Raw genomic sequence first — 24,073 nt, forward strand, 5'->3', positions numbered from 1 at the left:
TTTTAGTAGTTTTGTCTCACCTCTTAGTATGCTAAACTTCAGCTTCCTCATTTGTAAAATGTGGACATCTGCCCATCTAATCCTATAGGATTGTTAAAAAAGCAAATAAAGTAGCTTATAGGGAGCACCAAATATGTAAATATGTAAAATGATGGTACTTTCATTAATATTTGTCTAAATTATTTCCCATTTTATTTTACAAACTCCCAGCCTGATTTCTCTAACTCTCTGCTTTGACTTCACCCTTTATATCATATAGAATTAAGATAATTTACTGAGAAAAAACAAGGAGAGAAATTGGCAGACTTTAGCTACCAATAAAGTTCTTATTTAGTACAAATCTAATATTAGAAATAGGAGCTTCCCATCTCTGAGTCAGTAGGTCAAATCTGATATTCAACCTAAAGTCACAGCCACTGGGTGCCATTTAGAAAATCCTGTTTAAAGGCACTGATTATCTTGTTTCATCCATTCAATGAATATTTATTAAGCAAAAACTCATATACTTGCTTCTCTGACTCACTACTATTCCACCATCCTGAGGTAGAAATAATGTATTAATAAGCATAACTAGCAGACTGTTCTGGTGTTAATTATTCACTGGGAATTTCCCCAACCTAAGCAGCCATTTGGCGAGAGAAGAAAGGACCTGTTATCAATGACGTAACCCAGCCCTAAAACAGCTGTTCTGCTGAAACACCAAACAAAAGTTCAGGAAATTTAGAAGCTGTTTAAAACACATAATTGGTTATGAGCCACCTTTGCTTACAACAATCCTTAGAGTTCCGTGTAAAAATTCTCACCTCATGTTCTAACAGAACTCTCAGCTTCCCTTTTACAGTACATCCAACACTACGTTACACAGTATTTGTTGTCTATGCTTGCCAGTTACAACTGAGGGAGGGCAGGGACAATCTCTATTATGATTTTATCCTTGAATTCTTGCACATAGAAGGTACTCAGTAACTTTCTGTAGAAGGAATGAATAAAGAACCATAATTTTCATCCATTTCCAGCCATTGGGGAAGGATCTTTAGCTTCTTTGAGCCCATTCCCTCAACTCTGTAATAGAAACAATATTTTACAATTTTTCATAAGAATGTGAAATATGAAAGTTAAGTGCCTATCACATAGTAATAGGCACTCAACAAGCAGTAACTATTATTAGTATTTTTACTATTACTCTTTTTTATCCATATAAACTGAATTCTTCTCAAAATAGAATTGTAATTTTATGTCCGTATTTCAGAAACCTTCGAAACAACTGCAGCTTAGTTCTTCATCTAACAAAAAGCAGTCGACATTAAGGTTAAAGCCCTTTTTAAGTAAGCTAAAATATGCTGGGCAGGCCAATTTGGTTTTTTGTTTGTTTGTTTTGCTTTGCTTACTATCCTTAAGAGCTGGACTGTGAAATTAATGAAATCACTTTTAATATGCAACTGAGTTAAATGGTGATTGTCTTAGGTGGGTTGGTGTGTGAATTATACAGAATACCAAATGACTTCTTTTTAAAGTCCTTTGTTGATTTCCATTCACTATTCAACCCATGACATCTGACTTTTGTTCCCTCCACCACTCAAACTGTTGCTCTTATTAAGATTGCCAGTGAATATTTTTGGCATAATAATTTACTTAAAATGACACTATTTTAAGTTATTTACTTAAATGACACTATTGACCATTCCTTTCTGCAGTTCTCACCTCCTTTGGCTTTCTTGTCATCATTCTTTGCTGGTTCTTCTTATACTCTCTACCCATAGCTGCCTAATTGGTTTCACCAGCAATTCTTCCCCTGTCCATTTCTTAAAGGCTAATTTCTCCCAGGAAACCATCCTTGCCTCTCTTTTACTTTATAGTATAGAGGAAAATTTTGAACTTTTGGGGGGGGATGGAGTCATTATACAATGTCACTAAAACAAAAAAAAGATTTCTGGTCCATTGTTCTTAGTTATGTAGAAAGAACACTGGTACTAGAGTTAGGAGACCTGTGTTTGTATTGGTTGCATGACTTTAAAAGTGCATTCATTCTCTTTTTAGTCTGACTTATTTCACGTAGCATAATACCCTCTAGGTCCATCCATGTTGTTGCAAATGGCAAGACTTCATCCTTTTTATGGGTATTATTCCATTATATATATGTACCACATCTTTATCTACTCATCCATAGATGGATACTTAGGTTGCTTCTATATCTTGGCTCTTGTAAATAATGCTGCGAAGAACATAGGGGTATATATGTCTTTTTGAATTAGAATTTCGTATTTGTTTGGATAAATACCTAGAAGTGGAATCACTGAGTCATATGGTAGTTCTATTTTTAATTTTTTGAGAACCTCCATACTGTTTTCCATAGCAGCTGCTCCAGTTGGTGTGGCTCAGTTGGTCATAGTGATGTCTATGCACTGAAGGGCCATGGGTTCAATTTCTGGCCAGGGCACATACCCAGGTTGCAGGTTTTCTCCCCATTTGGGGGTGTATGGGAGGCAACCAATGAATGTTTCTTTCTCTATTCCCTTCCTACTTCTCTCTCTAAAATCAATCTTTTAAACATTTTAGAGGTCGGGGGATTAAGATGTACAAATTGCCAGATATAAAAAAAAACCATGGGGATGTAAAGTACAGCATAGGGAATAAAGTCAATAATATTATAATACTAGAGGCCCGGTGCACAAAAATTTGTGCACTCGGCGGGGAGGGGGGGTCCTTCAGCCCGGCCTGTGCCCTCTCGCAGTCTGGGACCCCTTGGGAGATAACGACCTGCTGGCTTAGGCCTGCTCCCGGGTGGCAGAGGGCAGGCCTAATCCCTAGGTGCAGCCCCTGGTCGGGCTCAGAGCAGGGCCGATTGGGGAATTGGGGCACCGCCCCCTGTCATGCACAGAGCAGGGCGGATTGGGAGGTTGCGATGCCACCCTCAGTCACGCTCAGGGTAGGGCCGATTGGGGGGTTGGGGCACCGCCCTCTGTCACACTCAAGGCAGGGTTGATGGGGAGGTTGTGGCGCCACCTCCTGTCATGCACAGAGCAGGGCCAATCAGGGGGTTGGGGAGCTCCCCCCTGTCACGCACAGAGCAGGGTCAATCAGGGGGTTGGGGAGCGCCCCCCTGTCACGCACAGAGCAGGGCCGATCAGGGGGTTGGGGAGCTCACCCTTGTCATGCACAGAGCAGGGTCAATCAGGGGGTTGGGGAGCGCCCCCCTGTCACGCACAGATCAGGGCCGATCAGGGGGTTGGGGAGCTCCCCCCTGTCATGCACAGAACAGGGCCCATTGGGGTTGGGGAGCTCCCCCCGTCACATACAGAGCAGGGCGGATCAGGGGGTTGAGGCGCCGCCCTCTATCACCCACAGAGTAGGGCTGATCATGGAGTTGGGTCGCCGCCACTGTCACACTCAGGGCAGGGCCGATGGGGAGGTTATGGCTCTACCCCGTCACACACAGAGCAGGGCCCGTGGGATGGGGGGTTGGGGTGCTGCACCCTGTCACACACAGAGCCGCAGGGCGATCAGGAGGTTGGGGAGCTCCCCCCTATCAGGCACAGAGCAGGGCCGATCCGGGGGTTGGGGTGCCTTCCCCTGTCAGGAACAGAGCAGGGCCGATAGGGAGGTTGTGGCCCCACCCCCTGTCACACACAGAGCCACAGGGCGATCAGGGGGTTTGGGCGCTGCCCACTGTCATGCTGATCCCGGTGCCGGGAGACCTCGCGGCTCCGCTGATCCCGGTGCTGGGAGGCATATTACCCTTTTACTATATAGAATAGAGGCCTGGTGCATGGGTGGGGGCTGGCTGGTTTGCCCTGAAGGGTGTCCCGGATCAGGGTGGGGGTCCCCACTGGGGTGCCTGGCCAGTCTGGATGAGGGGATGATGGCTGTTTGCAGCTGGTCACACACCCTTCAGGGTGGGGGTCCCCCCTGGGGTGCCTGGCCAGTCTGGGTGAGGGGCTGAGGGCTGTTTTCAGGCTGGGACTGAAGCTCCCAACTGCTCCTTTTTTTCTTTTTCTTTTTTTATTCTGAGCCAGCTTTAGCTCTGAGGCTCCAGCTCTTAGGCCTCCGCTCCTGAAAGTAGGTATCTGGTTTGTTTAGGTTCTACAATCGAAACTCTGTATCAACTCCAGGTCTGAGATCCCAGCTAGCTGAAAGCTGGTTTCTGGGGTTTTGTTTAGCTTCTGTTTTTGTAACTATGTTTCAAACTGCCAGCTCAGAGGCCTGCAGCAGCAGGCGGGGAACATTGGAGTCCTCCATCACTGAAGCAAGCAAGCCTCATGTTAGTTTCAAGCTGCCTGGCTGCCAGCCGCCATCTTGGATGACAGTTAATTTGCATATCTTGCTGATTAGCCAATGGGAAGGGTAGCGGTCGTACGCCAATTACCATGTTTCTCTTTTATTAGATAGGATATGTGTCAGATAGGTACTGCTCTTCTTGGGCTGATCACTTTGTAGGTTATGTGGATGTCTAATCACTGTGTTGTACACCTGAAACTAGCATGGTGTTGTATGTAAACTATAATTGAAATTATTTTTTTATTTTTAAAGTACATTCATTCTTGAGACTCACTTTACTCTTCCTTAAAAAAAACACCTGAATATTTATTGTGAGGCATAAATAATATATACATCTGAAAATACCTCAAATTGTAGGCAAAGTACTATTGCATAATATTATATCACCGTCGTACTTTATCAATAGTAAATGTCTTTTTAGTTCTTCTCATGTCAGCTTGTAGCAGAACATTTTCCTGAGATAAGGGAATTCAGAAGTTTTGTGAGAGGGAATATAAAAATCTTTTTTAAAATTTTAAATGTATTTCTCTTCTAATTATATAATGTACTCATTTTATTAGGGATGCTTATCAACCATAAATAGTTTTCCAGCTTTGGGCTTAAGTCATGGTGAGAAACCATTTTATGAAAACTCTAGAAAAGAATGGAAAAGTCAAAGCTGAAATAACTGCTTTAGAGGAAGTGACTATGTAAGAATAAATCTTAGAGGAACTTATCTTTTCTCTTTTTATCTGTTAGACACCATAAAGCAAGAGCTTAAACAGTAATTAGACTATCCAGCCTAATAATTGTTTTCTGTAAGTATACTAGGTCTTTAAGTATCTGAAACCAATTGATATCCCTACTGAGATTTTTAGACAAAATATGAACTAGAGGTTTTTGCTTGTTTTTTTCCCCCCTAAAGTTTTATTATAAAAGAAGTAAGCGTGCAGGTAAGTTGAAAGGATTGTACAGTACACATCCCTCTTGGGCTTACAATTAACATTTTGCTATACTGCATTGGCTTTATTAGATATCTACTCATTTATCCATCCCTGGGCTAGAAGTTTTTAGGCAGGAAAAAATGTTTTATTTAATTTTTTCATATATTTCATATAACAACCTTAAATAAAAAAAAGTTCAATGCTTTACAAGCTGTAATTTTAACATTTTGAATATATTTAACATTAAATAAAAATATACCATATGTAAAATATAAAAATATGAATGGAAAGATAATTGTCAAATTCAGGAGAATGGTTACATGTACAGAGAGTGGGAAAGGGCTCATAGAGAAGTTCACAGTGGTCTTCAACTGTAATGTGTGTGTTTTTATTGATTTTAGAGAGAGGGAGAAGCATCGATTTGTTCCAATTATTTATGTATTCATTAGTTGATTCAGGACCAGGGATTGAACTAAAAACCTTGGCATATTGAGACAACACTCTTAACTAACGGAGCTACCTGGCCAGGGCCTTCAACTGTAATGTTTTATTTCTTAAACTAGGAGGCCCAAAGCATGAAATTCGTGCAAGAGTAGGCCTTCCTTTCCCCAGCTGCCAGCACCGGTTTCCCTCTGGCACCTGGGACCCGGGCTTCCCTCGCAGTCCTGGCTTCGTCCAGAAGGACATCCAGTCTAATTAGCATATTATGCTTTTATTATTATAGATTCTGAAGAGTAAAACATTAGTATATGATATTGCATCTGTTGAGTTATTTGGCTGTTTGTTATCCTGACTGTTCTTTGCTAATATGTTTGAAATATTCCACAATGAAAAATTAAAAGTAAGACTTAGTTGTCTTTTCCCTGGCAAAGTGCTTTTCACTTCACTTAAGATCCTTTGTTCAGTCGGCCTTCCAACTGAGGTGGATTGAATAGAATCTGACAGCACCTTATCTTTTCTCCGTTAGTTTGATGTACTAGCTAGCTAGAAGGATGATTCAGAGTGCCCCCTTTCTACCAAGGATTGAGGAGTATAACTTTTGCTTACTTCTTGGTTTTGCCTAACTCTGAGAGAAAAAGAACAAACATTTCCTGTATTATACTTAAATTCCTTGAAGCTATTTTACATGGTTGTAGAAAAGCATATAATTGTGTAAGTATGTAATTTTGCATGTTCACCTGATTTCAAAGAATAAAGACATGGAAAGTGAAATATGGCCAGGGAAGCTGATACATGAAAACTTGGAGAGATAATGATGCTGCTCGGCCAAAGCCTGGAAACTTGACCAGTCTAAACAAACTACATAGTACTAAATTGCTTGTGAAAGAGCTGAATCAATCCTGCTGCGATTTGAACTTTTGGCTCCTGAAAGTCTAGGGCAAGCTTGAAAATAAAAATAAAGCCCTTACCTACAGGGTTGTGTTCCAGGCCCTTTACTGGATTCTCTGTATGAAGGAGACATCTATCCAAAAAGCAAGAGGCAGCAGGAGAAATCTGAGGCAGTGAAAAGGAATCGTAGGAGTTTCTCCCTATGCCAGGTGTGGAGTGAGCTTGCAGGGGGAGAGAACCTCCATCATTAATTAATGTGTTGATTCCTTCAGGAAATATTTATCTAAAGCCCAAAGAAAAAAATATAGTGGGGTGTGATATAAAGGATCAACCAACCAGAACATAGTTTTTATGACTTGCCAAGCATTTACATGCCTCTTTCATGAAGTAAGATGCTATGTAAAAAACAAAAGTCTAGGAAAACAAAAAAATCTATAGATATAAGTGCTTTGAAAAGTATCTGTGGTGGATATTAGTTTTGAAATGCAGAGTTCTGAGGGATCTGCTAGGAAGAGAATGACATACAACAGCCAAAAAAATCATCTTACTGCTATCTTTAATACTGGGTTAGGTCCCTGTTATTGTCAGGGCCTGCTAGGCATAGCTAGGATGAAGTAGAGGAGAAGCCACCAGGTGCAGTGAGGAGGGCATTTAAGATTTCCAAGAGTTCTTCCTTTTAGCAGTAGCCCTTTTCAGACTTAACCTGTTCTGTAATGAGCCTCCATCATCATAGAGACAGTATAGAACACTGGTTAAGTCACAGCGGTTCTCAACCTGTGGGTCGCGAACAATGAAAATACATCCTGCATATCAGATATTTACATTACGATTCATAATAGTAGCAAAATTACAGTTATGAAGTAGCAACGAAAATAATTTTATGATTGGGGGTCACCACAACATGAGGAACTGCATTAAAGGGTCGTGGCATTAGGAAGGTTGAGAACCACTGGCAGGCTCTGGAGCCAGAATAACTGGCTGGGTTTGAAATAGTGCTGTATAACCTTAGTCAAGTTACTTAACCTCTCTGAGCTTTATAAAGATAATAATAGAATCATAGGGTTGTTTGTGAGAATTGAATACTACATGTAAACTCTTAATAGAGTATTTGGTACACAGTGAATGTCAGCCCGACAAATGTCAGTTATTGTTTTTATTTTCAAGAACTTCACAGCTACTCTAGCCTCCATTTTTTGTTACTCCTAAATTCACTTCCCAATTTTCTACCACTCTTTCACCCTATTCCAGGACACTGAAGGCTGCATTTGGCTCATTTACCTGTAACATGTTCTACAGCATTAGTATCAAACAAGATCTTAAAATATATTCTGAAATAAAAATTACATAATCTTCAAAGTAGTTTAGTATTATATATGTATGTTATAGTCTAAATAATTCTTGGAAATCCATAGTATGGTTCTTCATAATATGTTTCTTTATAATTCAGTGTATTTTTTTAGTCCCTCTCTCTCTAAGCATATGTTACTTTAAAAAAAAATTTTATTGATTGGTTTTGGAGAGAGAGAGAGAAAAACATCAATTTGTTGTTCCACCCAGTTATGCTTTCATTGGTTGATTCTTATATGTGCCCTGACTGGGGATCAAACCTGCAACCTTGATGTATCAGGACGACCCTCTAACCAATTGAGCTACCCAGCCAGGGCAGTATATTTTACTTTTATATATATATATTAATGAAGTATATAAAAGATGGGGTGTAGAAAGATGATCTTGGGCCTGAGATAATAATAGATCACATGGGAAAATTAAAAACTAAACCTTTTAGGAGGGCAATTTTATAATATCTACCAATTCTTAAGATGTTTAAAATATTTTAACTAATTGCCAATTACACCTTCTAGGTATCCATCTAACAAATGTATTCACATGTATGCACAAAGATAGTGTGAAAGCATGTTTTGGTGATATTGTATATAATAGTAAATACTGGAAACAACTTAAATGTCCATCAGTAGAGGACTCTTTAAATAAATTATATATAATTGTAAAAATAGAATACCATGCACTTCTTTAAAAGAATGAGGTAAACTATATAAAAATGAGAAAATGTCCAAGATATAGTAATAAGTGAGTGGAAAAGCAAGAAGCAGAATAATATGTCTAATACAGTTATGTTTGTGTGCTTATGTGCATTATGGGGGTGGGGTTTTTTAAATCCTCACCTGAGGAAGTATTTATTTATTTAAATGTGAGAGAGAAAAATCATTTATCAGTTGCCTCCCATATTCGTCCTGACCAGGGTTCGAACCTGCAACCTTTTTGGTGTACTGGACGATGCTCCAACCTGCTGAGCCACCCAGTTGGGGCTGCATGTGTATTTCTTAAAGGGCAACTATTATATTAATATATGCATATGAAAAGAAAATTTCTGGAAATATTAACAATTATCCCTGTGAGTAGGATGATGGAAAGAAGAGTGACTTTTTATCTTACCTTTCTGAATACTAGTGGGGGCGGGGAGTGGTAATCATTCCACATGTGTTACTTATGTTACTTATACCTTTTTTCTAACTAGTTTTAAAAAAATGTTTAGAGTGGGGATTAAATGGTTAAATGTTTTATAAGGTGTGTTGGACGTGAAAAGTGATCTATAAATGCCTATTATTTTTACTAAACAATAGAGCGTACGGCTTTTGTAACCTGAAGAAAGCAGCATTTCAGCATCTCTTCCTACTGGAGCATATGGTGGTTAAGACCATGTGGGATGGATGAATGCCTTAGAGATTGCTTCTCATGGAGTTGATATGCAATCTTTTTAGTATTCCCCATTGCTCTTATGGTGGAAAGTTCCATGGAAGGGAGTGGAAGGGCTCAGTGACATTGTTCCATCCAGTGTTTAAAACTATTGTCAGGTATTCTTTTAAATAAAACTATTAGCCACATGGTGATTGCAAAACATGATTGCTTCTAAGAGCCTTTGTTTACAGAGTTTGGTTTATTGTATTGTATGAAGAGTGCCTTTGACTAAGTGTAGTGAGATACCTCTTGGTGCTGTCTGGACAAGTTTAAAAATTAGGGGTGTTATCTTGAGAGTTTTATCCTAGTGTTTTACAGACCAACAGGAGATAGAATGTTTTGCTACTCCAGGTAACAGGTTTTTTGTTTTGTATCTCTTTAAAGTGTTTTTTTCCCTTTTGACACTCGGGGGATTAATTTACTATTTATTTCTCCAGCTCACACCCTTAGAAAAAAACATAAAAATATAAATAAATCCCCCTGGCGGGTTTGCCTTTGTGGTTAGAGTGTTGGTCTGCAGTCTGAAAGGTTGCGGGTTCGACTCCCAGTCAAGGGCACATACCTCCTCGGTTGCAGGTTCGATCTCTGGCCCTGGTCAGGGTGCGAGCGGAAGGCAACCAATCAGTGTCTCAACTTTCACATCGATGTTTTGTTTTGTTTCCCCCCCCCCCCACACTCTCTAAAAAAAATATCCTCACTCCTCAGGTGAAGATTAAAAATAAATAAATAAAATAACCCAGTCAGTGGTTGAGCGTCGACCTATGAACCAGGAGTTCATGGTTCAATTCCCCGTCAGGGCATGCCTGGGTTGTGGGCTTAATCCCCAGTGAGGGGTGTGCAGGAGGCAGCCAATCAATGGTTCTCTCATCATTGATGTTTCTATCTCCCTCTCCTTTCCTCTTTGGAATCAATAAAAAAATATATTTTTAAAAAATAGATCTGATTGGTATAATAATTTTTCCTTATAACTAGGTATGTGTGTTTTTTAAGCCTCACCCAAGTATATGTTTTGTTTGCTTGTTTTGTTTTTTTAAAAAGATTTTTAGAGAGGAAAGGAGGGAGAGAAAAATTAATGTGAGAGAGAAATATACATCAATTGCCTCTTGAACACACCCCAATTGGGGATCAAACCCCCAACCTGGGTATGTGCCATGACTGGGAATCGAACCCACGACCCTTTGATGCACCAGATAGCCAAGGCTTAGTTAGTTGGGTGTCCTCCCATGCACCAAAGGGTTGCTGGCTCCATTCCAGTGTGGGCTCAATTCTTGTTGTATGGGGCGCGGCTACAGTGTTTTGGCCAGGTTCAAGCCTCGGACTAATGAGAGGACACAGTCCTCTCATGGCCACGTGCAAGTCCCAGCTGGAGGGCAGAGCCTTCCCAGCACAGTTATAGCCAACAGCTATAGTTTTAAGCTAGATAGAACCTATGGTCCGAACACGTGGCCCCACGTGCCTTGTGATAGAGTTCAGGTGCATGTAGTTGAGTAGGGTTGAAACTCACGAGAATGCTGTAAACATCTTGATCACGCCCCTACTTTGCCTCATGGCATCTGCTATAAAATAAAGACACGGCTTGTGGGCGCTGGCACTGTCTCCTCATCAGGAAACAGCGTCCTACCGAGACCCAGCTTTCATTCTCTTGTCTGTCTTTTCTCAATCCTTTCATCACCCCCCACTCAGGATCACCCTTGGTTGTGCTGGTACGGCACACCGTTGGGCGGGGAAGGGTGGTGTAAGAGGCAACTAATGAATGTTTCGTTCTCTCATCAATGTTCCTCTCTCTCTCGCGGTCTCTGTCTCCCTTGCACGCGCTCTCTCTCTCTGTCTCTCTCCCTCCATCTCTCTCTCTAAAAATCAATTTTAAAAATATTTTAAAATATTTTAATGGTTTAACATGTAATTCTATAAAAATTTTATTTGGTCATAGCTAATGGTGTCAAGAGCCAAAGTAACACTTTAAAATATTCATGTTTCTGAGCCTTGAAGTGGTCAGCAAATGACATGACAAAATTAATTTCAAAACCAACTCAAGCAACAGTGTAAAAAAAATGCAGCAATTTTTCTTCAGGAAACTTTGTGCAAATTTTTTTAGAGAAAGCTCCTTCTGACTTCATGGGGAGTAGAAAACTAGCTTAGTTTATTTCATGCTGCTCAATCTAATTTGGAATCATTTTTTTTAAGTCCTAGATGCTTGGGTACAGAGATCTTGCTCCCTAGCGCCTTGTTTCCTGACAGTGGAGAGTAAAGAATTAAATTGAGCTGAAACTAAATTGATTGACATTTTGACATTGTAAAGAGTGTGAAAATAATGGAAATTTTTTCAACTTTTTAAAACAGGCAGCAGTAGAAAGAATATTTCCTTAAAGGTATCTCAGTTTGCAAAGATGATTTAATTATTTTCCTAAAAAACTGAGAGGCATATTCTAGCACTTTTCCAATTTCTTATATTACAGTTCAAAGCAAGAATTTAAATTTAACTCGAAAAGCTTTTGAAAAAGCCTGGGTGAGGGAGTTGAAATAGTCCCCTTAGCTGAGCAGGCACCGACAGAGGCCTTCTGAGGGAAAACAATGGACTCTGCACTTCTGAGGCGTCACTGTAGGAACCCATTTGTAGAAGACAACGATACATGTTTATGAAATCTTTATCGCTGGCATTTTTAAATGTGAGGGATATTAAGTGTGAATTGAGTAAGGTACGTTTCCTGCTGACTTTGTTTTTAATATGTTTTTATTGATTTTGGAGGGCGAGAGAAACAACGGGAGAAGCGTCCATGAGAGATGGATCAGTTAGTTGGGCATGCTCCCGTGTACTGAAGAGTTGCTGGTTTGATTCCACTGTGCTCTGACCGGGAATCGATAGGGTGCCAATGCTCAATCACTGAGCAACACTGACTGGGCCTACTGACTTCTTTTTAAGACAGATTCAGATGATTACCGTGCCACCATCTTTCCTGAAAGACATCATTTAATGTTGACTTCAGTAAACTCTCATCTCTGCTGTGTCATGAAAGGAACTGGACCCATCACCTTAATAGTTCTGTTTACTAGTAAACAGCCTGCTGCTTTTTTTTTTTTTTAATCACTGCAGGAGGTTGTAATAAATTACAGCCTGGAAGAAGTTTTTAAACTGGCAAGTTTGCCAGATACTTAAAGCAATTTATTTTGGGATGTATCAGCAGATTTTTTTTTTCTTACACTGCATTTGGGTGCATGCTGACGCAGCCAGAACAAATCTTTCAAACATTTTCCTTCCTAGAGATGGATGAAGATAATGATGCACTGGACTCTAAGATCCAGACCTTTCACTAACTCTTCACTTGCCAATTGGTTCCTTCCTATGACCGGATCTGTAGAAAACACATATATCTATTTCCAATATCTATTTTCAGTATGAGTTTGCCATATTTCTAGTTCCTCAGTGCCTTGGTAACAAGTTTTATGGAAGGATCAACTAACAGAAGAATAATTCTGGTTTTAGACACTGAATTTATAGTTTAGATTATTTCATTACTAGTATATTGAAAATTGCCAAACTTCCCAATAGGAAAAGAGATCTGAAAGTTTATATTTAAAAAGACACAGTTCTTGATTTTAGCATATGTTGAGTCTTATGATGACTTTTTTTTAAATTTTAGTCTCTTTTCTCCTATAATTGGATAGTAAAATTGTTTGGGGTTTTTTAAATTAATTTTTGGCTCTGGAATCGCTAAGGCAGCTTTAATGATATACATTTTAATCAAGTATTCAGAAGAGCTAAACATACTGGTGCCTAAAAATATTTGTCCTGATGAGATTAGGAGGAGGAGAGATAAGGGAGCTAACTTTTATTGAGTGCCTCCATGGGGCCAGCCTCTTTTGTAAGCTACTACATAACATGTAGGAGAGAGAGAAGAGGTTCTCGTTTTACAAAGAGCTGGTCCCTAGTCAGGTGAAAGGCACTGCTCAGTGAGTTGTTAGGCACATGATAAAGGCTTAAAGGCTTAAACTCATGAAGGCCTCACCGATTGGTGGGAAAGGCCCTAGATCAGGAGTCATAAAACTGGAGAGTTCCTATCAAAGTGGCATCAAACAAGGTCAACTGGCTCGACTTTGAATTTGTACACATCTGTAAGTATGAGGATATAATCTCTAGCTTGTCTTCCTTTCGGGATTGTTTGGCACAATGTAATTCCCAAGCATGGCTGCACACTGGAATCACCTGGGAGCTTTGAAAAAATGCTGACATCTAGATTCCAACCTCAAGAGATTATTACGATTTGATTGGTCTTGGGTGCAGCTGATTACTGGGTGTTCTTAAATCTCCACAGGTGATTCACCTGTGCAGCTAAGGTGAATCTTGGTTTGGAGGATGGTTAGGGAAGCGTTTTGTGAATTTATTTACAAGGGTTAGCAGACTGTGTCGATAATTTGTTTTTTTCCATCATAGTTTCAACTGTTTTGCTTTTCTTTTTAAATGCAGCTAATCTCTGAATTTCCCCAGCCTTTAGCACATAGGAAGCCGTTGATAAATTGTTGCATTTATTAACGAACAGCCTTTTAAAGTTTTAAAGTCATCTGAAAAATGGGGTTTGTTTGAGATTCAATGTATACAGACTGTTAAAAGAACCTTTATGTTGAAACATTCCCAAGAAATGTGAGAGCCTTTCTTGCCCACCCCCGGCTCGCTTCACTACTTCGCCCAAGTCGCGGCCGTTTGGGGATGACCCTTGTCCCCCCAAGCCCAACGCACGCAGCGGGATCCGGTGAGTGCCACGAACTCCGGGGCGGGGCGCAGCGGCGGGGTGGACCCGGCAGGCGTGGAGGGTCGGCCCAGCCGGCGCCCCGCCCCGGACGCGGGTTGGGGCGGGCAGCTGGCTGCGCCCTGCCGCCGGGATTCCACTGCCGAGCCCCAGGGCTGCGGTGGCTGCCTCCGCGCGACCCGGCGGTCCCAGGTCGGCCGCCGGGAGCCCGCGCTGTCCGCGCCTCCGGCCGGGCGGATCCCGACGCGATCGCCTCGTGCCCGAGCCGGGCGGGGGGCCAGGATGCGGACCTGAAAGCCTTGAGCCGGCCTCATGACCCTGAGCACGTTGACTCGCGAAAGGAAGGCGCCTCCCGCCTGCACCTGCAGCCTCAGTGGCCCCGACATGATCCCCTACTTCTCTGCCAACGCGGTCATCTCGCAAAACGCCATCAACCAGCTGTGAGTGCACCGCGCGCCCTCCTGCCCTCTGCTAACGCTCGGAAAGTTTGCGTGTTAGCAGTCGCTTTCCCCAGCATCCTGGGGAGCAAGCAAGCGAGGGCGAAATTGCACCCTGCGTTCTTGGCGGTCCCGGGGCGTCCGGGGAGGATAGTGGGGTGGAGGTGGGGGTAATTCTTGGAGGCAGAAAGTGTCCAGGGGTGGGGGATGTTAACGGACAGAAGAATCCTTTGCGATAATTTTCGGTGAACTTTGAGGGTATCTGAAAGTGGGGTCTTCTCAGGGAAGTTGTTGGGTGACCGACTGACAGCCGAGCCATATGGCGCTCAGGAGACCGAAGGTGAAGGGCGGTGTGTAGCTTCTGAACAGCCAGCCGGAAACGCTAGGGCTCCCTTGCGGGTCCTGCTGGTGATCCAGCGCCCGTGTTTGTTGTTTTGGTTTTTGTTTCAAATAAGTTTTCATCTGACCATAAGTTTCTGTTGCAAGTCGTTCACACAAAGAAAGGCAGTTTATTCTTCGCTCCCGCTGGTTGTGGTCTGGAATTATTTCAAAAACTGGATTTCAGTAGTATGGCTGTTTTTTGGGGTATTTTTTTTTTTTTGTCTTCCCCTGTAGTAGTACATGCTCACAACCCAAGCCTGTGTGCAAAGCTTCATTCACTAAAGTGCAAGATTCAGGCGCATCTTTGTGACTGTTTTTGAAGTCTCTGGAGTTCTCCTTCCTTTAAATTTGTGGTTTAGCCATTTTTGAGAACTGTGGGCTGAAGCTGAATCTCACCTTGCAGTTATAAAGCACAAAGGAACTGCATCTATTCAAGTCGCATCCTCAAACCTGTGGAGTGGTTTAGTTTACTTTAGATAGCAGGAGTTTGGTCTTTGTAGTGGATTAGCACTCACTGTAGAGTGGCTTCAGGAAAGTCACCTACTGAGGTTTTCTGGACTCCTGGAACTTAAGTAAGGCTTCTGTCTTCCTCCCAGGTCACCCTTAAGGGACTTTTATTTTTTATTTTATTTTTTTTCCCACCCACCCTCCCCTGAGTTCCCTCTCCCTTAAGGGACTTTTAAATGAATGTCCAACAACAGAAACTTTCCATTATTTATTAAAGGTCCCAACAATGGCATGTAAAGTGATTTGTAAATAATCTTACATCTATTTAATTATTTTAATTAATGGTTTGCCCTTCTACCAAATCAAACTAAACTCATTTGAGTTTCAGCTTTTTCCCTTTGTGTAGATTCATGGTGGAGCTCCTAAAAAATAGCCCCCCACCAAAAACAACAACAACACAGTGCTTTTACTGCTCTGTACTGTAAACTCCACAGAATTAAATCAACTGTTTACTTGTGTTTTCCTTTAAAAAAAAAAAAAAGGATACATATGGAATGACAAAGAAGAAAAGGAGTAGATAATCTGAAACTGGACAACCAATCTCAAAATAATAGTGTCAACAATATTTTAAAAATGAAAAAAGTAGTGGGAGCAACTCACATATCCATCAATGGATGAATGGATAAACAAAATATGTATGTAATACAACTAAGTATCTCTTAGTCTTTAAAAGGAAGGAAATTCTGACAAATGCTATAGCATGGATAAACTTTGAAGACATTATTCCAAATGAAAAAAAGCCATAAAAAAGGAAAAATGCCATATGATTCCACATATATAAGGTACCTGGAGTAGTCTAGTTGCCAAGGCTTGAGGGAGGAGGAATGGGAGGTTTGTGTTAAATTGGTACAAAGTTTCGTTTGAGGAAGAAGAAAAAGTTTTGGGGATGATTGCATAACAATGTGATTATTTAATGCTGCTGAACTGTACACTTACAAATGGTTAAAAGGCAAATTTTGTTTTCCTATGTAATAAAAGGGTAATATGCAAATTGACCCTAACAGCAGAACGACTGGGAATGACTGGTCACTATGACACACACTGACCACCAAGGGGGAAGACACTTAATGCAGGAGCTGCCCTCTGGTGGTCAGTGCACTCCCACAGGGGGAGCTCTGCTCAGCCACAAGCCAGGCTGACGGCTGCCAGCACAGCGGTGGTGGTGGGAGCCTCTCCCGCCTCCTCAGCAGCGCTAAGGATGTCTGACTGCAGCTTAGGCCTGATCCCCTGGGGAGCAGGCCTAAGCCAGCAGGTGGACATCCCCTGAGAGGTCCCAGACTGCGAGAGGGCACAGGCCGGGCTGAGGAACCCCCCTCACCCCCGCCAAGTGCACAAATTTTTGTGCACCGGGCCTCTAGTGTATGTATAACTACAGTTTTAACAAAGATCAAACAGGCCACGCTCTCTCTAGACCAGGGGTGGGCCATATAATAGATCCTAGAAATCATTTGGTCTAGCCCTGCCAAGGCGCTAGGGGTGAGTTAGTTAAATGTTTGACCAAATGTAGCAAGCTAAATTTTAAGGAGAGCATGCTGGTGCCTTCTCCTTTTCTTCCCTCAAGGCGCCTGCATACCTTTGCTTTCTCCTGAGCTCCAAGGGCCCTTCTTTTGCCTCTGTAACTTGTTTCCTGAGCCCACGCAGACCAGCTAGCTGGCACATTTCTTCCACGGCTCACTTCTACTTCTGTGACTTTCTAAGTAAACTTTTGCTTGTATTTGAGTCTTGGCTATGAATTCTTTCTTGACCAGAACTCAAGTACCACGATTGCTGAACGAAGGTCTAACATCTGGTGCCCTTTGCCACTAACACATCCAGGCTCCACTCACCTCCAACCTGTTGTATGCCCTGGAAGCCTTACCAGACTGCATTGCCTGGACATGCTGTTAGCTGCCTTTCAACTGTATTCACCCAGTGGGAAGTAAGAAAGAAAAAGAAAAAAGATTAAGCAAAATTTTAAAAGCAGAGCTTATAAGCTTTTAGCAGGGGCGGGGGGGTGGGGGGTGGTGTCAATTTTTAATCTTGCTTCCTAGTATAATCAAATAAGTCCAGATTTCTTTGGGTAAGTTTTTGACTTCAGTTTCTTCCACTGTAAAATGAGAACACAGTGGGTCCTACCCCCAAAGATCATAAGACACTATAACACTTTGCAAACTACAAATTCCTGCACACAAAAAAACGAGTTAATTGAAATTAAACAATACCTAATAGCTGCCATTTATTGATTGCTTGTTACTGTGCTACGAGTTTAATGTATATTATCTTGTTTAATCATCACAGCAATCATGTGAACTTCTTTGTTCTATTTACAGATAATGAAGCTGAGGGTTAGAGAAGTTAAGCTTTGTTCAAGGCCATAAAGCAAGTAAATGACAAAACTGTCTTTAGAATCCTGATCTGTTTCTTGGGCAGGTGCTGTTAACCACTATAAAAATGATATTCTGTCATTGTAGTTACAAGTTAACTTACACTCTTAGGAATTATCTTTAACTGGTGACATCTTCAACTTAATAGTGAAAAATATATTTGCTATACTAAGAATTTTGATGCTAAGGTAGACAGTCTCTTAAAGAATTTGCAAAATATTTCTCTTTTTGTCTCTTGCCACTGTTTTTTTCTTAAAAGAGACTAATATCCTAATATTTATTTATTCTAAAATGTATTTATTAGTGTTGCTTTAGTCATCATTTTTATTGCCTAGTTCATCATCATTTAAAAATCTTTAGGGATCATTCTGAATACTATCCCAAATTTTGTTAACTTAAACATTTTTGGCACCTAATGCAGAAATTCTTAATTTCGGGTCCATGGTCATCTAGAATTCTATGTACTGGCTTCAGAAACTCCTTAAGATTATATGAAAATATTGGGTAGATAAATATATGTTAAAAATCAGATTCTCAAAGTAATGTGATCTCATAAAATGTTAAGAATCTCTTTCATAAAGGAAAGTGTTGTTTCTAAGGCCTAATATCGTAACACTCAACTGGTGTGAGCATTTCTCTGTGGTACCAGATCTGTACTAAGTAGCAAAGACTAGTGGGAGCAACTACTAGTAAAAGATTAAGATTTAGGGCTCTAAGAGAAGACTGATTCAAAAAGGTTTGTGTGGGTTTTTTTAAATATATTTTATTGATTTTCTACAGAGAGGAAGGGAGAGGGATAGAGAGTTAGAAACACTGATCAGCCACCTCCTGCACCCCTCCCACTGGGGATGTGCCCGCAACCAAGGTACATGCCCTTGACCGGAATCCAACCTGGGACCTCTCAGTCTGCTGGCCGACGTTCTGTCCACTGAGCCAAACCGGTCAGGGCAACTCAAAAAGTTTTAAGTGTATATGTGGGGTACTTTGACACATGAATACTATTCACCCAATGGTTCTCTTTTCATTGCTGAGGACCCCTCATAAGAGGTTTTTTCCTTCTCTCGTTTGCTGCCTCCCATTTGCTGTGGGTTTAGAAGAAATGTAACAAATCCTATGAGAATTGTGTCAGAGTGAAAAGGTCAGAATGAGATCCTAGAGACTCTGCTATGGAGAAAGCGCATGACCTTTAGAATATGGCCTTCGGATACTTATTTTGGTGATTTCACAGGCTCTTTCTAGTTCCTTGGCTTTTAACTGTTAGGTACTGTATCATTGAAAATAGAGAATAGCTGAGGTTTTACTGTATCTTATTGGGAATTACATGATCATTTTTAGATTAAGGTGTCCCCTTGCCATTGTATACAATTCACCAAATATGTGTAATTTTTTATGTATCATTGAAGATATTAAGTGATAGGATTCACTTCAAAAACAAAGTATAGTTACTGTCATGAGTGTTAATTCTACTAGAAAAAAAAAATGTGAGCAACCCAGAGCATCATCTAATCAGACTCAAAAGTCTTGAGTCACTCCCCTCAAATGATTGTGAAAAGTTTCATTCCTCTAAGAGTCTATACATACTTTTTAATAAAAACAAAATTCTGAATTTCTGAAAGATGTAGAAGCCTATGTTGTTTTTAGGGATCCAACATTCAGTCTCTGAGAAATGGCCACTACGCAAGGGGCCGAGGCTTTTGTAGTGTTGTTGTGTGCCAAACAAATAGCTGTCCTAAAAAGTTCAGGGAAGGATCAAGAATGATTAGATAAAATGCTGGCAAAACCTAACATTAAAAGTGTTCCCATTATGAAAACCTGTTCAAAAGTGTTGAAACTTGCCCTAGCCAGGTTTGCTCAGTGGATAGAGCATCATAGCCTGAGGACTGAAAAGTCCTGGGTTCTATTCCTGTCAAGGGCACATGCTGCAGGAGGCAGCTGATCAATGATTCTCTCTCATCGTTGATATTTCTATCTTTCTCTCCCTCTCCCTTCCTCTCTGAAATCAATAAAAAAAATTTTTTTTAAGTGTTGAAACTTAAGTGATTAAGACATTGCTTGATTTTTTAATGAGGTTACTTTGAGCTTTTTGTCCTTGACCTAACATGTTTATTTTCTTGTTTCATATATGAGTTTGACTTCCTAGCTTGAAGTTTGACTTCAAACTCAGCAAAAGAGGAGCATATCGAGATTATTATCCAAAAATGTATCTTTTAATGAAATTGAAAGGTGGAAACAGTTTTATTTTTGTTAAATTAATAATGGTACTAGTGCTCTATAGTTAGCCAAGTGAATTCAGTTTTGCTCTATATTTACGCAAATGATTTCACATGTGCTCATCTCTAAACTTAAGCTTGCATCTGAATCACCTAGATGACGTATGAAAATATAAATTGCTGCCCCACATCCCCAGAGTTTCTGATTCTGTAGGTTTGGGGTGAGGCTGGAGAAGATGCTGCTGCTGCTGATGGTCCAGGGACCACATCCTTAACCCTTTGAGTGCCAACCAATATCCTAGGAATTATGCTAAAATTGCCAAGGCATTTTTGCTGATTTTACAGCAGTTTAGGAAAAAAAGTATGAATCGCAAGTAAATGAAGTTACATATTCAAAAACTTAAGGAAACCTTTACTACATTTGTTTTCATCTTTGATATATATTGTTTGCTGATTGTATTATAAAATACTAGTAGAAAAAAAATTTTGAACAAAACATATAATGTTAAAATAAAGTGCTCCCGGCATTTTTGGCGAAAGACAGGAGGAGCGCGATCGCGCTCCCTAGCACTCTAGGGGTTTTAAAGTATTCCTCAGAGGCATATTGGACAAGTTGTCATCAAGTTTTACAGAGTAAAAAACTAAAAAATGTTAAAATGGTCAAGTGATTGTTTTGGTGGTTGTTTTTTGCACAGGGGTTACATGATTTGTTGTTGTTGGTAGAACTAAACTAGAACCAGCATTTCCTGTCTCCCAATTCAGAGCTCTTGTGGTCTGCATTTGAAGTTCTGATACATATATCTTTATATACATTCTAGAGGCCCAGTGCACAGATGCGTGCACCGGTGGGGCCCCTTGGCCTGGCCTGTGGGGATCAGGCCAAAACCAGCTCTCCGACATCCCCCGAGGGGTCCTGGATTGCTAGAGGGCACAGGCCAGGCCAGCGGATCCCACCAGTGCACAAATTTGTGCACCAGGCCTCTAGTATGCATATAAGATCTTTGGTTAATCTCTTCCCGCCCTCCCCCCTCCTTCTGAAATTCATCAGTCTGTTCCATGTTTCCATGCCTGTGGTTTCCACTCCTGCATTGAGCGTCTGCCCCTTGGTGGTCACTGCGAGTCATAGCTACCAGTCGGACAATCGAATAGTCGGCCAGTTGGCCAGTTGGTTAGGCTTTTATATATATAGATAGGAACAGTTCTTTAGGTAAATTTCTAGCAGTGAAATTTCTGGGTCTAATGGTATGTATAAGTTATATATTTGATACATACTGCCAAATTGCCTTCTGAAAAGGCTCTGCCAATTTGCTCTTACCAGTTGTAAGAGTATATCTTTCCCTGTATCTTCACCAACCCTGGTAATATTAATAATGACATTAAATAGCAGTTATTTTTTTACTATGTGCCAGGCATTGTTTTATCATCTCATTCTCTCTTCTTAACAACCTTATGAGTTAGATATTACACTCCATTAGAGATGAGAGACACAGAGATGTTAAGTAACTTGTCTAAAATTATAGTCAGGATGGAAACACAAACACAAACAGTCTGACTCCAGGATCCTTACTCTTAAATACTTCTCTGTTTGCAAATCCCGTGTTACTATGGAAGTTTAGCATCTTTTTATATTTGTACTGGTCTTTTTCACTTTTCTGCTATGACTTGCATGTTTGTACTTAATAGCCATTTTTCTATTGGTATTTGTTTTTTTCTTTTTGATGTATTTTGCATTTTCTGGATATGTGGAAAAAATAATTTTTACCAGCTTATTGCATGTCTTTTAACTTTGCATCTTGTTATAAAAGTTTTTAATTTTATGCAGTAAAATGTGTTAACATTTCTCTTATGATTTCGGAATTTTGTATCTTGCTTTAAAAAACCCTTCCCACCCACTCCAAGGATTATAAAGGTTTTCTTTCACATTTCTTTCTGATGTATCTACACTTTTAAAATATTTCACTCTAGCCGAAACCGGTTTGGCTGGGTGGATGGAGCGTCGGCCTGCGGACTGAAGGGTCCCAGGTTCGATTCCGGTCAAGGGCATGTACCTGGGTTGCGGGCACATCCCCAGTGGGAGATGTGCAGGAGGCAGCTGATTGATGTTTCTCTCTCATCGATGTTTCTAGCTCTCTGTCTCTCTCCCTTCCTCTCTGTAGAGAATCAATAAAATATATATTAAAAAAAAATATTTCACTCTTTAAAACATCTGAACTTTTCTTTATAGTGTGAAGTAGAGATGTAACTACCTTTCTTCAGAATGCATAATCAATTATTTAATACCATTTGTTTAGTCCGTTCTCACTTCACTGATTTGAAATGCTACACATGTTGTATATTAAATTCTAACAGATATTTGGGGTCTTCATCTATATTATTAAGTCTTGTTAATATGTTTTCTGTCCATTTACCAATACCATACTGTTTTACTTAACATAGATTTAGTGATTAGTTTGATATCTTGTATGTCAAGGCCTACCTCTTTTTTTATGTGCTAGTTATTCTTGCTTATTTTATTTTCCAGATAAGTCTTAGAAACAGCTTGTCAATTTTCACTTTTGAAAATCCTCTTGGGGCCCTGGCTGGTATGGCTCAGTTGGTTGGGCATCATCCTGTGCACCAGGGGGTTGCTGGTTCAATTCCCCATCGGGGCTTGATCCCCAGTAGGGGGCATGCAGAAGGCAGTTAATCAATCAATCGATGTTACCATCTCACATTGATATTTCTCTCTCCTCCCTTCCTCTCTCTCTAAAATAAATCAGTAAGCTATTCTTTTTAAATATAGATTTTTTTTTATTGATTTCAGAGAGGAAAGGAGAGGGAGAGAGAGGTAGAAACATAAATGATGAGAGAGAATCATTGACTGGCTGCCTCCTGCACGCCCCCCACTGGGGATAGTGCCCGCAACCCGGGCATGTACCCTGAACGGAGATGGGACTACAACCTTGGCATATCAGGATGATGCTCAAAGATTTTCTTAAACCAGTGGTCGCCAACCTTTCGGACCTCACAGACCACCAGTCTAACCAACTGTACTATCCAGCCAGAGTGTGGAATATATATTTTAAAGGGTGATCAAATAAGTTCACTAGTTAATTCAATTAGTGAATTTTCTAGGTGTTATATAGCCTTCAAATATGAAGGAAAGGTTAATGGTCCTTTGTCAGGGTATAAAGATGCATTTGTGTTTTCATTAGCGGTGGTGGTAACTTTGTGTGGCTTTCTCCACACTGTGCTTGTTTGAAGTCAGTACAGCAGTAATTGGCTTGGAGCTGAAGGATGGAGGGGAAAAGCTCTCAACTTTGGCCTTATTGGAACCACCTTTAACCAAATTAACTGAAGATTAAATCTGCACAATGACGATGAACAAGAATGGTGAGGTTGTGACGTGCTCAAGTCAGATTTTCTTTGTGATAAATCTAGAGTGGATTTTTTAAAAAGTGTTGCCCTTTGTCTTGTGTGTTCACCTGTAAGCACTCCTGAAATTGGGCAATTTCTTTAGACTTACTCGGAGAAACCACTGCACAAAGCTAAATAACAGGATGCTGTCATTCATTCTTTGTTTCTAACAGCTTTAGGCCTTGTAGTGATAGAGAGACTCAAACATCTACGATTATCTTGCTGATATTTCTTCTTAGGTCTCTCCAGTAAATGTGAGTCCTCTTGATTATCATGCATTAAACTCCTTAGGGTTAGTTTTGCATTGTTGAATGACACGGGATGTTGCTGCCACTAACATAATTACGGTTTAACTTGAAGAAACGTGCTAAGAACATTTTTAGGTGTTCCTGTGATTTGGAAGGCATGTAGCAAATGATATATAAATAGATTGCTAGTGTTGCACACCAAAGGGCAAGTTGGGGCTCACTTCCTCTTTGCAGGTTGTGCAAGTTGAGTGACTCTTGTTTTCCGAAATTATCTGTTTTTAGAGGGTGTGACCCTTCTTTTAGTAACCTAAGGGATTTGGCATTAGTTATGTATATAAAGCAACAGAATCCAAAGACTTGAATTACTCAAAGAAAATCCTCAGCATAAACCTATTCTAGAGTGTTATTTTTTTAAAGTTGTAAAAATTTCGTTTTTCAGATGTAGAAGATGTAGAATTTTTTTTTTTTTTTCGCAACCAGCTAGGGTCAAATTATTACTTATGTT

The 24,073-nt window shown here is 40.5% G+C and overlaps 1 protein-coding gene across 2 annotated transcripts in view; it reads left to right on the forward strand.

Annotated features, from left to right (window-relative positions):
• The window catches only part of SSH2 (slingshot protein phosphatase 2), a 222,059-nt gene that overhangs the window by 106,579 nt on the left and 91,407 nt on the right, over positions 1–24,073 (forward strand). Inside the window, exon 1 of one of the 2 annotated variants that reach the window (XM_081109554.1) lies at positions 14,122–14,466. The exons of the other annotated variant lie outside the window; for it this stretch is intronic. Within the exon in view, the coding sequence (XP_080965680.1) occupies positions 14,339–14,466 (128 nt within the window). The 5' untranslated portion in view covers positions 14,122–14,338. Of the gene's footprint in view, positions 1–14,121; positions 14,467–24,073 lie in introns of those variants that run through there. 2 annotated transcript variants of the gene reach the window in all.

This window comes from Myotis nattereri (genome assembly GCF_964212035.1).
Source record: "Myotis nattereri genome assembly, chromosome: 16".
Lineage (NCBI taxonomy): Eukaryota > Metazoa > Chordata > Mammalia > Chiroptera > Vespertilionidae > Myotis > Myotis nattereri.